Source organism: Ascaphus truei, chromosome 11, assembly GCF_040206685.1.
Source record: "Ascaphus truei isolate aAscTru1 chromosome 11, aAscTru1.hap1, whole genome shotgun sequence".
Classification (NCBI taxonomy): Eukaryota; Metazoa; Chordata; class Amphibia; order Anura; family Ascaphidae; genus Ascaphus; species Ascaphus truei.
This window is the reverse complement of record NC_134493.1, coordinates 52,688,460-52,701,516: the sequence shown is the minus strand read 5'-3', so window position 1 is coordinate 52,701,516 and position 13,057 is coordinate 52,688,460. Positions and strand designations below refer to the sequence as shown.

Below are 13,057 nucleotides of genomic sequence, written 5' to 3'. Positions count from 1 at the left end.
CTTTTGTTTTTCTTAAGCCTGATTCCTTTTCTCACTTGCTATTGAGAGCTCTGTGTCTTTTCTATAAAGACTTGTAAATTGTGGTGTTTGCTTATTATAACAGAGAGAGAGTTAATAATAAGAGGAAAAGATTTAAAACTGCAGCAGGTTTTAAAAGCTGCTGTTTTTTCCCCTTGCAGAGAGATCTCTTCTAAAAGGGACAGTTTTCTCTCAATACCTCTCTCACTAAGCAATACCTTCCCCTGACTTAGAGGCTTATTTGTTTATCATGCCTGGAAAGGGGAATAGGACAAGTGCGGCAACAGGGGCGACGCCCGGATATAGAACACCAAAAACTGTGGCCCCTAGGAGCAACACTCTTAGTCACAGCCCTAGGCCTGGTCCTTCCAGTGCCCTGGCCACGCCTCCCCCAGCACCTGTTAGCAGCGTAACCCCTGCAGTCCCAGTTCCAACATGGGCGCATGTGGCAGTTGCAGGTGTTGACCCCAGCAACAACAATGCTGGGGCCACGCCCTGTTTGAGCAGGAAGCTTGGGGTGAGGTGCCCAATGTCACCTGGCCTAAACATGGAGATATATGTGAGGGCTGTGGCTGATGTGGTGGGTCCCTCTGCTGTGGTGGCGGCCAGCAAAATGTATGGGAGGGGCATTTTCTTCCTTCGTACGCTGGCTGCCACTCACTACCTGGTGCAGAAAGGCATCAGTGTAGGGGGGAAATACATCCCTATGGAACCCATGGAGGGGTTAGGCACAAAGGTCATTCTGTCAAATGTGCCCCCCTTCATCCCAGATTGCCTCATGAAGCCGTACCTGCAAGCCCTGGGAGACATTAAGTCCCCCATAATAAAATTATCTTTGGGCTGCAGAGATAGGGCGCTGAGGCATGTACTCTCATTTAGGCGGCAGGTACAACTGCTGCTGCCAGGGAGCAATGAATCTGTGGAGGGTTCGTTTAGGGTGCCCTACGAGGGCATAGCATACACTGTGTTTTATGGCACGGAGGGGGTTAGATGTTATCTGTGCAGAGAGCTGGGGCACACTCGTAGGTTTTGCCTCAGAGGGAACGGAGGACCCATCCCAACTCCTGCACCCGCCCCTCCCTCTGCCAAGACACCCGGTACCGCTGTGCCCACCACAGCGGGGCCCTCAAGGGCCCAGGTCCCTCCTGAGACCGCAGGAGATGTCGCTGTCCCATCCGGAACAGTGACTTCTGAACCTCTTCCTGGAGAGCGGAAGGAAGGAGAGGGGGTTGCCCTGAAGCGGCCAGCCTCTGTTAGCGCTGTCTCCCCCCAGGAGGAAACGCCCTGTGCCGCTGCACCCACCGCAGCGGAGCCCTCGGGGGCCCAGGCCCCCGCTGGGACCACAGGAGATGTCGCTGCCCCATCTCGGACAGTGACGTCTACACCTCTCCCCCAAAGAAGGAGAGAGAGGGAAAAGCCCTCGAAGGCCCAGGCCCCCTCTGGGACCGCAGAAGATGTCACTGCCCCATCTCAAACAGTGACATCTGAACCTCTCCCCAAAGAACAGAGGGAGAAGGAAAAGAGCTCGAGGGCCCAGGTCCCCCCTGGGACCACAGAAGATGTCACTGTCGCAACTCAAACAGTGACATCTGAACCTCTCCTCTCAAAAAAGAGGGGGAAGAAAAAAGTCACCCCAAAACAGTCACCCTCTGTCGCTGTCCCCCCCCAAGAACCCCCTAACCCCATTGTAAGCACCGTACAGGGTGAAGGGGAGCGGGAGGAAACTCCTGCTATGGAGACAGCGGCACCCTCTCCTGGGAAATCAATCCCCAGGAAGAGCAAATTTAAAACCAATAAGAGGGTGATTGAGGAGGTTGAGCGTGAACCATATTATGTTTACCCTCTGAAGTCTCGGAAGCGGAAAGAAAAATCAGTTCCGCACAAGGTGGTCCTGTCCGACCCACTGGTTGGGATTAACCAGTGTAAGCCGGATCCCACAAATGTACAGCCCACCCCCCTCGAATTTCTGGAGGGAATGCAGCTGGAGGTACCCGATGCCTCTGGGGACGTTGGGGAACCTCCCAGCGCCCCTCTCGGTTGGAGAGCATCCCCTGGAGAATTGTGCTTCGGTAAATTTGACATGCCGAGTGCACCTATCTTCAGAGCCAACCAAGATCCCCCTTCGGCTGTACCGCCTTCGGGTGACGCACATAGGGATAAAAAGCCCCGGTTTGCGTCACCAGAGGAAGGAGATGGGTTAGGGCTGACCCCCGTGGATGAGGGTTTGGAGGGTGTTGTGGTGAGCACTTCCGATTACATCTGGGAGTTGTCTGACCTGAACCCTCTTGGTGCAGAGTTTTGGGCGGGCACTTTGTTGGGAGTGAACGCTGGGAAAGACCCTCCCAATGAAGCCCTTGCTAAGGAGTGCCCCCCCATGGTTGGTGAGAGCCCTCCCGCGGATGGTGGGTGCCCTCCCGCGGATGGTGGGGGCCCTCCCGCGGATGGTGGGGGCCCTCCCGCGGATGGTGAGGGCCCTCCCGCGGTTGGTGAGTGCCCTCCCGCGGGTGATGTGAACACCCGTGGCACGTGTGCTTCTGTGGCCCCCGAGGACTCTCGGGAGACCACTGCCTCTGCCATGTCGCCACCAGCTGCCCCTGAACAGCCTGACTCGGGGATGGAGGTGGAGAGCACAGTGGACCCCCTCGTGGAAACACCGAGGAGGGGATCCAATCTAGGGCTGAGAGAGGCCCCCGCAGAGAAGGACGGGGGTCTTGAATTCTCCAGCCAAGAGGAGCCTGGGGAGTTGGGGCTCAGAGGGGAGTCCTCTGGCACCATGGAGTCGGTGGACTCCTCGATCACCATTATCCCTGCCCGGGAGCTAGACAGTTTCCTGGATGATACCCTCTGTAGACATGGACATACGAAGGTGCAGTTGGCCCTTGAGAGGTGGAAGGATGCTTCGGTCATTCTCCAATCTCTCAGAGTATATATCAAGGCTAACCACAAGGCCAAACTTTCCGGGACTATCGAACATACTCGGGTCCTAAAGTTTAACAAAGTGTTGCGAGAGCACGTAAAGGCTTCTCGGGGTATAGTACCCTGAGCGCCTATGGGAAGCAAGACTCTTGATTACCAATGGCTTTGAGCATCGGTACGCTAAACGTAAATGGATGTAAGGACGGGTTTCGAAGGTTCCAGGTACTCTCCTTTTTACAAAAGGGAAAGTATTCTGTGAGTTTCCTGCAGGAAACCCATACCACTCCAGAGGCTGAAGCCAGCTGGCATCTGGAGTGGCGAGGCAAGGTCTTTTTCAGCCACCTCACTTCGACATCTTGTGGGGTGGTGACCCTGTTCTCTGAATCCTTTCAACCTGAGCTGCTGCTTGCCAAAGCTGTTGTTCCAGGTCGCCTGTTGCATATCAGGGTCCGACACGAGGACTACACGTTTAATTTCCTGAACGTGTATGCTCCTGCCAACGGACCCCTGAGAAGGCAGTTCTTCGTCAGAATGTCTGAATACCTGGAGACAGTCGACGCAGACGAATACGTGGTGCTCGGGGGTGATTTTAACTGTACCCTCGAGGCTCGCAAAGACCGGAATGGTCCGGAGCCACACCCATGTTCTGCGTCGGCCTTGCGGGAGGTCATCACCCGCTACTCCTTGGTAGACGTCTGGCGAGAACAACATCCTGAGGCATCCACTGAGTTCACCCATGTTAGGGTGTTTAGGGGTGAACGGATGTCCTGGTCCCGGATCGACAGGCTGTATATTTCCAGCCACAGCCTGTCACGAGCCCAGTCCAGTGCCATTAGGTTGGCGCCGTTTTCGGACCACAATTGTGCGTCTGTGACGGTGACGCTGCTACCTGCAGCACCCTCGGCCGCATATTGGCACTTCAACAATACGTTGTTGGAGGACAAGGGGTTTGCGACGACGGTCCGAGACTTTTGGATGGCCTGGAGAGGTTGCAGGTCAGACTTTGCCACGTTAGAGCAGTGGTGGGACGTGGGCAAGGTTCATCTGCGCCTCGTGTGTCAAGAGTACACAAAAGGTGCCAGCGGGCGGCGCAATGCTGCGATCGAGGCCCTCAGGGAGGAGGTGCTCGATCTTGAGAAGCGGCTGTCTGTGGCAGGAGACCAATACCTGCAGAGTATGTACGTGGAGAGGAAGTGCACTCTCCGGGACTTGGAAGATCGGAGAGCTCGGGGGGCGTATGTGCGATCCCGCATCAACTTCCTTCGAGAGATGGATCGCGGGTCGCGCCTCTTCTACGCGCTGGAGAAAAAGAGGGGAAACCGTAGACATATCACATGCCTGTTGGCAGAGGACGGTACCCCTCTGACTGACCCGGAGAGCATCCGGGACAGAGCCCGGAGATTCTATGTAGATCTTTTCTCTCCGGAGTCCATCCAGCCAGATAAATGCAGGGTCTTATGGGAGGGGCTTCCCACGGTCAGTGAGGATGGAAGGGAGCCGCTTGAGTTACCTTTGACTCTGGCCGAGCTCTCTGAAGCCCTCAGTCTCATGTCCCACGGAAAAGCGCCGGGGCTAGACGGGCTGACTGTGGAGTTCTTCCGGTTTTTCTGGGAGATGCTGGGACCTGATTTCACCGAGGTCCTAGCCGAAGCCCTTGAGATCGGTGAGATGCCACTTTCGTGTCGGCGGGCAATACTGTCTTTGCTGCCGAAGAAGGGGGATCTCCGTCAGATCTCTAATTGGCGACCGGTCTCACTGCTCAGCGCGGACTATAAGATCGTAGCCAAAGCGCTTTCGCTGAGGCTCAAGTCCGTGCTGGCAGAGGTGATTCACCCCGACCAGTCCTATACTGTCCCGGGCCGGAGCATTCATGACAACATTTTTCTGGTCCGGGACCTGATGCACTACGCGCAGAGGACTGGTCTATCACTCGCCTTTCTGTCCCTAGATCAGGAGAAGGCGTTTGACAGAGTGGATCACCGTTACCTTATGCAGACCCTGCGGGCGTTTGGCTTCGGCCCACAATTTGTGGGCTTTCTCCAGATGCTGTACGCCTCTGCAGAGTGTCTGGTGAAGATCAACTGGTCCCTGACGGCACCTTTTGTGTTTGGTCGGGGAGTACGTCAAGGGTGCCCCCTGTCTGGGCAACTGTACGCGCTGGCCATTGAGCCCTTCCTCTGCCTACTGAGGAGGAGGCTCACCGGGCTGGTGCTGCGGGAGCCCGACATGCGAGTAGTCCTGTCGGCTTATGCCGATGACGTGCTCCTCGTGGCCCAGGACCTAGATGATCTAGAGCGGGCACAAGCGTGCCAAGAGGTCTACACCGCGGCCTCTTCTGCTCGGATCAACTGGTCCAAGTGCTCTGGCATGTTGGTGGGTCCCTTACAGGTGGACTCTTTGCCCCCCACGTTTCGGAATGTCTCGTGGGAGAGCGATACTCTCAAGTATCTGGGAGTCTACCTGTCTGCTGCAGAGGACCCGGCCCCAGAAAACTTCAGTGATCTTGAAGAACGGGTCATTGCTCGTCTGGGGTCATGGGTGTATCTGTCGAGAATGCTTTCCCTTAGGGGAAGGACCCTGGTGATTAATCAGCTGGTGGCCAGTCAGCTTTGGCACCGGCTGATAGCCATGGGTCCAACCCCCGAATTTATCAACAAGATCCAGAGGAGGTTGATGGATTTCCTCTGGATGGGGAAGCATTGGGTTTCTGCGGGAGTTGCGTGTCTCCCTTTGGAGGAGGGTGGACAGGGAGTGGTGTGTGTCCGCTCCCAGTTACACACTTTCCACCTCCAGTACCTGCAGAGATACCTATTCGCAGATCCGTCTCCGCAGTGGTGCCAGCTGGCGACCTTTTTCTTTCGCCAGCTGCGCAATATGAGGTATGACCGGCAATTGTTTATCATCAGGCCTGAGGGTTTAGGTAGAGACCTCTCGGTGCTGCCGGCATACTACCGGGACTTACTGAAGGCCTGGAAATTGGTCTCCGCGACCAGGAAGGAACAGGCGGTGGGGGTTGATTTCCTCGCCGAGCCCCTGCTGTATAATCCGGCAGTGGGGGCTCGGATGTTGGATTCACCCTCTATTTGCCGCCGACTAATCCTGGCGCAGGTGACCAGAGTCGGAGATCTCCTGGACTATGAGCGGCGAGACTGGGTAGGAGCAGAGGAGCTCGCGCCCCGTATGGGTCTGCTTACTGCCCGTGTCCCTCGTCGTTTGATCCAGGAGATTAAAGATGCCATCCACCCCGACTCACGCACCTTCATCGAGGGGGTTTTGCAGACCGGAGAGCCTTGTCAACCTATCAACTTCAGCTCTCCGGATCTTTGCGTAGAACCCAAACCAAGGCAACCCCCTCGGGCTCCTATCTCCCCAAACCTCAGCAGGTTGGGGGATATGTCCCCGGCATGTTTTCGCGGCATGCCGAGGAAAGTCCTGTACTCTCTGGTGCTCCATATAGTGCACTACCTCGCCCTTGTCACCCGCCCAGATACCATCTGGAGGCGGGTATTTTTTGGGAACGAGGGCGAGAGGCCCCGGTGGAGAGAGCTCTATTCAGCTTTGGTTCCCCGTCCCGCCGGGGATTTGAGTTGGAGGGTCCTCCACGGTGCACTGAGCACAGGAGAGTATTTGGCACACTTCACGGACTCCCCCGCCGCCTGTCCTTTCTGTGGCGAGCGGGAGTCCGTATTTCACGTTTATTTGAGTTGCGCCAGACTGCAGCCCCTCTTGTCCTTCTTGAGGAGCCTTCTTCTGCAGTTCTGGTTAAACTTCTCTCCTCATCATTTTATTTTTGGGTGCCCAGTGTCCCGAGACAATAAGCCTAGGGATCTCCTGGTCAACCTGCTCCTGGCAGTGGCTAAGGTAGCCATTTACAAGACCAGGAAGCAGCGTTTGGAGAAGGGGGTCCCAACGAACATCGTGGCAGTGTTCCGGGCGCTGGTGCACTCCCGTATTCGGGCAGAGTTCACGTACGCCGAGTCCGCTGGGACGGTTTCGGGGTTTGCCTCCCAGTGGGCGTTAGGCGGGGTGCTCTGCTCGGTATCCCCCATCAGGGGTTCTTCTGAGTTAACCCTTCTTTTTTAAGTGCATTTTTTACAGTGCACTTGCTGATTCCCTTATATATTTGTTTGACTGGTTTTTCTTTGTTCTACTTGGCAACAAGTAGAATTGCTGTTTAACTGAATTGGCCGGCTTCGCCGGCCAATCAGTATTGAACCAGATCAAAATAGGCTGCTTCACTCACCTCAGCGCTATCACCCGCTGCTTCCCTCACCTCAGCACTATCACCTGCTGCTGCTTCCCTCAGAAGTGTATGTACAGAGCTCCCAGGCATTTGACACCATCTGGAGGCGGGTATTCCCTGCGAACGAGGGCGAGAGACCCCGGTGGAAGGAACCCTATTCAGCTTTGGTTCCCCGTCCCGCCGGGGATTTGAGTTGGAGGGTCCTCCACGGTGCACTGAGCACAGGAGAGTACTTGGCACACTTCACGGACTCCCCCGCCGCCTGTCCCTTCTGTGGCGAGCGGGAGTCCGTATTTCACGTTTATTTGAGTTGCGCCAGACTGCAGCCCCTCTTGTCCTTCTTGAGGAGCCTTCTCCTGCAGTTCTGGTTAAACTTCTCTCCTCATCATTTTATTTTTGGGTGCCCAGTGTCACGAGACAATAAGCCTAGGGATCTCCTAGTCAACCTGCTCCTGGCAGTGGCTAAGGTAGCCATTTACAAGACCAGGAAGCAGCGTTTGGAGAAGGGGGTCCCAACGAACATCGTGGCAGTGTTCCGGGCACTGGTGCACTCCCGTATTCGGGCAGAGTTCACGTACGCCGAGTCCGCTGGGACGGTTTCGGGGTTTGCCTCCCAGTGGGCGTTAGGCGGGGTGCTCTGCTCGGTATCCCCCATCAGGGGTTCTTCTGAGTTAACCCTTCTGTTTTAAGTGCATTTTTTACAGTGCACTTGTTGATTCCCTTATATATTTGTTTGACTGGTTTTTCTTTGTTCTACTTGGCAACAAGTAGAATTGCTGTTTAACTGAATTGGCCGGCTTCGCTGGCCAATCAGTTTTAAACCAGATCAAAATAGGCTGGTTCACTTCATTGACTCATTCAGAAAGCGGAAACCAGCACACGCCGTCAGGAAAAAGTTTTAATTTTACTGTGGGACCTGGCAAACTGAAATACGCCACATTTCATGGCCAATTTGCCACGTGTAGCGACTGGCGACAGGGTCGCCCACCTCGGTGATACCGGGATACACCAAATAAGTAAATATGGGAAGGATGTTGACCCAGGGAGTAATCCGATTGCCCATTCTTGGAGTCAGGAAGGAATTTATTTTCCCCTTATGAGATATCATTGGATGATATGACTCTGGGGTTTTGTGTTGGCCTTCCTCTGGATCAATGTACATACAAATCTAGGATAAGTACCTCCATTGGCTAAATTTAGCATAGGTGGAACTCGATGGACATGTCTTTTTCTTTTTCTTTTCCCGACCATCTATGTAACCATGTAAATCAGATGTATACAATCCATGGTTGAGGTTGATGCATCAGTAAGGAGGCGTTTCTCACCCTGCTCTGTGTATATATACACGCACTCTGCAGGTTACGGGGTGCAGTACGACTTCTTGGATCCTCGGCAGCTCCGCTCATCGCTGGAGACATTCCTGGTTCAGAGGCTTTTCCTGGCTGGACAGATTAACGGGACCACTGGGTATGAGGAGGCAGCAGCCCAGGTACCGGGGCGACAGGGGGTGGCCATTCCTCGGACCAGAGCGGAACATGGCAGTAGTAGCTTTAATAGGTGAACCCTATCCTTGCAATGCATTGCCCACTTTATGGCTTCACTCGCTGTCACAGAACCTGGTTAGAGAAGCTCAGAGGAAGCGGGATTGTAGGCAACTCTGTGCTCGGGGGGGAAATGGAGCAAGTGAGAATAGGAAATGGAGGTAGCCGTGTAGACACTCTACTGCAGGCTTCGGGCCTGTAAAAAAAAAGTGCCCCCCCCATATTTAAAGGTCATCATAGGTTACTTATTTTGGAGGGAACTGCATCTTTTAAAGCATAGCTGCACTAAATGTGGCAGCAGCAAGAGCCGAGTTATTTTATTTACCCCGTACACTGCATTGCAATGCGTACCGGGCACCTCTCTCAAGGGAGAGTTTAGAGCAGAGCGGCCGAGTGCGGGCTCTGAGCACATCGCTCTCTCCTCTCCCCCCCCCCCCCCTGCAGGGAGTGATCGCCGGGATTAACGCCACCCTGCGGGCGAAGGGGCACCCCGCCTTCTCTGTGAGCCGCACGGAGGGTTACCTCGGGGTCCTGCTCGACGACCTGACGACGCAGGGGACACGGGAGCCGTACCGCATGTTCACCAGCCGCGCGGAGTTTCGCATGTCGCTGCGGCCCGACAACGCCGACGCACGACTCAGCCTGCGAGGTGAGGAGCTGGCAAACGTACCGGAGCACGGGGGGGGGCGGCAGGGACGGGCGACAACAACTGGCAGTCACTCCAGTCTTCAAACAAGGAGCTGGGCGTGTGTGATAGATGCAGTTCTGTCATTCACTACACCACAGGCTCTTTCAGGGGATAATAGTTCCTTTATACTGCTTTATTCACCCCTCTTTCTCCTCTTGTGTTTATCCTTCTCCTCTCTGTCTCTTTGTCCAACTCTCGTCCTCACGCCCCATTTCTCTATTTCTTTACACCTTCCCCTTCCTTCCTCCATCTCTCGTTACCTTCCCCTTCCTTCCTCCATCTCTCGTTACCTTCCCCTTCCTTCCTCCATCTCTCGTTACCTTTCCCTGCCTTCCTCCATCTCTCGTTACCTTCCCCTTCCTTCCTCCATCTCTCGTTACCTTCCCCTTCCTTCCTCCATCTCTCGTTACCTTTCCCTGCCTTCATCTGTCACTTCCATATCTCTTTCTCCATATATCTCTTTATTCGCCCTCTCTCCATCTATCTTTCTTTCCATCTTCCCCCTTCTTCCTCCATCTGTCGCTCTCCACTTGTCCTTTTAGCTCTCTTTCTCTCTCTACGTTCCTCTCCTGTTCACTCCGCTTGTCTCTCTTTACACTCCATCTTTCTCATCCCTTCCCACCCACTTTGCTCTTTCCGTACCTTCTCTCTCGCCCCCCTTTGCCTCTCTCTCTCTTCACACCGCCTTCCATCTTTCCCTCCATACCCTCTCTCTCAGCCTCTCTCTATCTCTCCTTTTGTCTCTCTCCACATTTTTCTTCTCTCCCCCCCTTCTCCACCTTCCTCCCCCTTCCTCCCCCTCTCGCCCCCCTTGTCCCCTTCTCCCCCCCTTCTCCACCTCTCCCCCCCTTCTCCACCTCGCCCCCCCTTCTCCACCTCTCGCCCCCCTTCTCCACCTCTCTCTCCACCTCTCGCCCCCCCTTCTCCACCTCTTGCCCCCCCTTCTCCACCTCTCGCCCCCCCTTCTCCACCTCTCGCCCCTCTTATCTCCATTCTCCCCCTCTCTCCCTCTCCTTGTCCCTCTTCACAAGCCCCTCATCCTACCCTCCTCTCTTCCCTCTCCTCTTGTCTCACCCTCTTCTCTCCCCGCGTCTCAGGGTACGAGGAAGCAGGCTGCGTGTCTCAGGAACGCTACGATCGAGCTCTGACCACCAAAGAAACCCTGAGCGAGGGTCTGTCTGTGCTCCGCGCTCTGCAGCTCTCAACCTCCAAGTGGCAGAAGCTCATTCCCAGCGTCCCCATCAGCAGCACCCGGAGCGGCATCCTTAGGTACCTTAACCCCTCCTCTGCCCAAATCTGAGCCATTGGCAATCAAATGATTATCAGTAATTATAAGTGCTTTTAATCTTGTAACGTTTCCATGATAAACAAAAGCTGCGGATGTTTATTTCCGATCTTTATCTAATGTCTTTAGGTGATCAGACTATTTGTCATTCCTCAAAGCCGCAGGTAATGTCTTCGCTTCGTTTGTAAAGTAATCATGAAGCCGCCGTTGGTCAAACAGATAAACAGAAGTAGCTGGTACGCCTGAATTAAGTATTCCCGGAGAGACGCCAAACTTTCATTCTTACGCAAGATACGAATAAGTAAAAACCGTTCCAGAGCCGGGCCACAAATCACTTCTGTATAGAATTATCTTATTGTCTTCCTTTAAAGAAATCTAACGGTGCTAAAAGTAAAGCTTTATTTTCTTTGGAAATTAATTACGAACGGCATTTTTCAGGGGCCTCGGAATGGGGGAGCGTTTGTCAACCGAGGGTTTTCTTTACCCGTTTCCTTCTGTCGCGCATGCGCTGAGCGGCGCATAGCCGGTGTGCGCATGCGCACCTAACGAAAATCGCCGGTTCCACTTTCCGGCGATTTTCGCTTTCCGGCGGGTCCTCGGAACGGAACCCGCCGTATTAGTGGGGCCTGGCTGTAGTTATTTCTGCTTTTGGCCTGCTATGTAAGCGGGGCCGGCGAGAGGGGTGTAGGGGAAAGCCGGTTCATGTTACCGAGGCCCGGCTACATATACATTTGCCGCGTTCTCGGGCCTATGGAGCAGCGTCAAATGAAGTCATGACGATGCGTTATCATGGCACCGCGACGCCATGCGACATCACGTTGGTGGTGTCCACGGCGCCATTTTACGCTGCTGTTGAGGAGGAGGGTGGCAGCAAGGAGGCGCGAATCCGCTCTCGGCGGCCGGCAAGACTGCTTCTTTGCCAGAACATCCATTCTTACCGTGCTAGAGAACAGGGGTGCGCAAACTTCTGATGCTGCGGCCACCCTCACCTACTCCCGCCCCCCCCCCCCCCCCCGGTGCTCGCTCCCCCCTTACCTGCCTTTCGGCAACAACGGGGTCATGTGACATCATGTAACGTGTTGCCATGGCAACAAATAACGATAAGGGAAGAGGAAGCCGCCTGAACCTCGGTAAATGCCTCGTGGAAGAGCGCGAGGCCTCCAACCGCCTGCGCCCCCCCCACCCCCCCAGTTTGTTCACCCCTGCTATAGAACACTGCTCCTCAACTAGTCTTCCAAATGGGAGAGGTCAGAAATAAATCTTATCTAAAGACTGCAAAGAAAATGGTATTTTAACATTTTGCGAGCACGCACTGTGTGCATTCACGTTGCCGTTGTTTTAGAATTGAGTTTCAGTGTAAAAAAAAAAAATGGCGCTTGGCTTTCTGAGCAAGTGGAAATTTGTCCGGAGGGAACCGTCCTAGGCCCTCGGCGGGCCGGGTGAGACCCCCCTGGGGCCGCACGTTGAAGAAGAGGTTCTCCGGATCCTTATTGTCGCTTCTCTTCCCACCGTCAGTGCTGTGGAGATGCTGAGATATCAGGGGATGGACTTGGAGAAACTGTCCGAGGTTTTCCCCGACACACTGCGGAGATTCAGCGCCAAGCGAGAGATAGCTCAGCGCCTAAAGATCGAAGGTAACGTCTGCTCCCCCCCCTGAATGTTATTACTTGTAATTTAATGAAACATCTACAGGAGCACGGAGGCGGCGTCAAATAAAGCGAAATGACGTATCGAAACGTGACGGGAAATTTAGAGGGTTGTAACTGAAGGGTTTCTGTCACCTTTTAACCCACCATATCCTGATAACCTAAATATTATTGAGGTGCAAGTAATAAAGGAGAGGATGGGGGTACATCACTTTAATACATTTTCTTGTGACTATTTAGTATTTTAATGTTTTGTATCTTTGTTAGATTGCGCATGTTACCCTCCCTGCCCGGCTTCCGGGGAGATTACATCTGTGTACAATGTTTGGCTACTCGGCATGGGGTTACCTTGACTCGGGGGTGCTGTATTCAGGCGGCGGGGCGCTGAGGTAGCAAGGGTGAAAATGATGGGCGTCAGGAACACAACGCCAGTCTTTATTCATGTCCCCAGGCACGGACACACACACACACACACACACACACCAACAACGTTGTACTATTTTCTCGTGGTTATTTATGAATACTGTGCTTCCTTAAGTGCCCGCTCTTAACACTCAGAGGAGGGTGTATCTTAGTTGCTTTACTGGTATTTGACCAGGCCCCCCGTGTCCTTTTTGGGGTAACTTCTGTTATACTTCATTTAAGCTGGGCCCTTATTGGGATCCTGGCCGGTTCTATGCGGGTGACGATTATACCTTTGTCAGGTCTGGGAACTGCCAC

At 54.2% G+C, this 13,057-nt stretch overlaps 1 protein-coding gene across 1 annotated transcript in view; it reads left to right on the top strand.

Moving 5' to 3' along the window:
• The window catches only part of MTO1 (mitochondrial tRNA translation optimization 1), a 42,267-nt gene that overhangs the window by 27,275 nt on the left and 1,935 nt on the right, over nt 1–13,057 (top strand). Inside the window, exons 9-12 of the mRNA XM_075566303.1 lie at nt 8,536–8,666; nt 9,163–9,367; nt 10,504–10,675; nt 12,207–12,325. Coding sequence (XP_075422418.1) covers nt 8,536–8,666; nt 9,163–9,367; nt 10,504–10,675; nt 12,207–12,325 — 627 coding nt within the window. The remainder of the gene's footprint in view (nt 1–8,535; nt 8,667–9,162; nt 9,368–10,503; nt 10,676–12,206; nt 12,326–13,057) is intronic.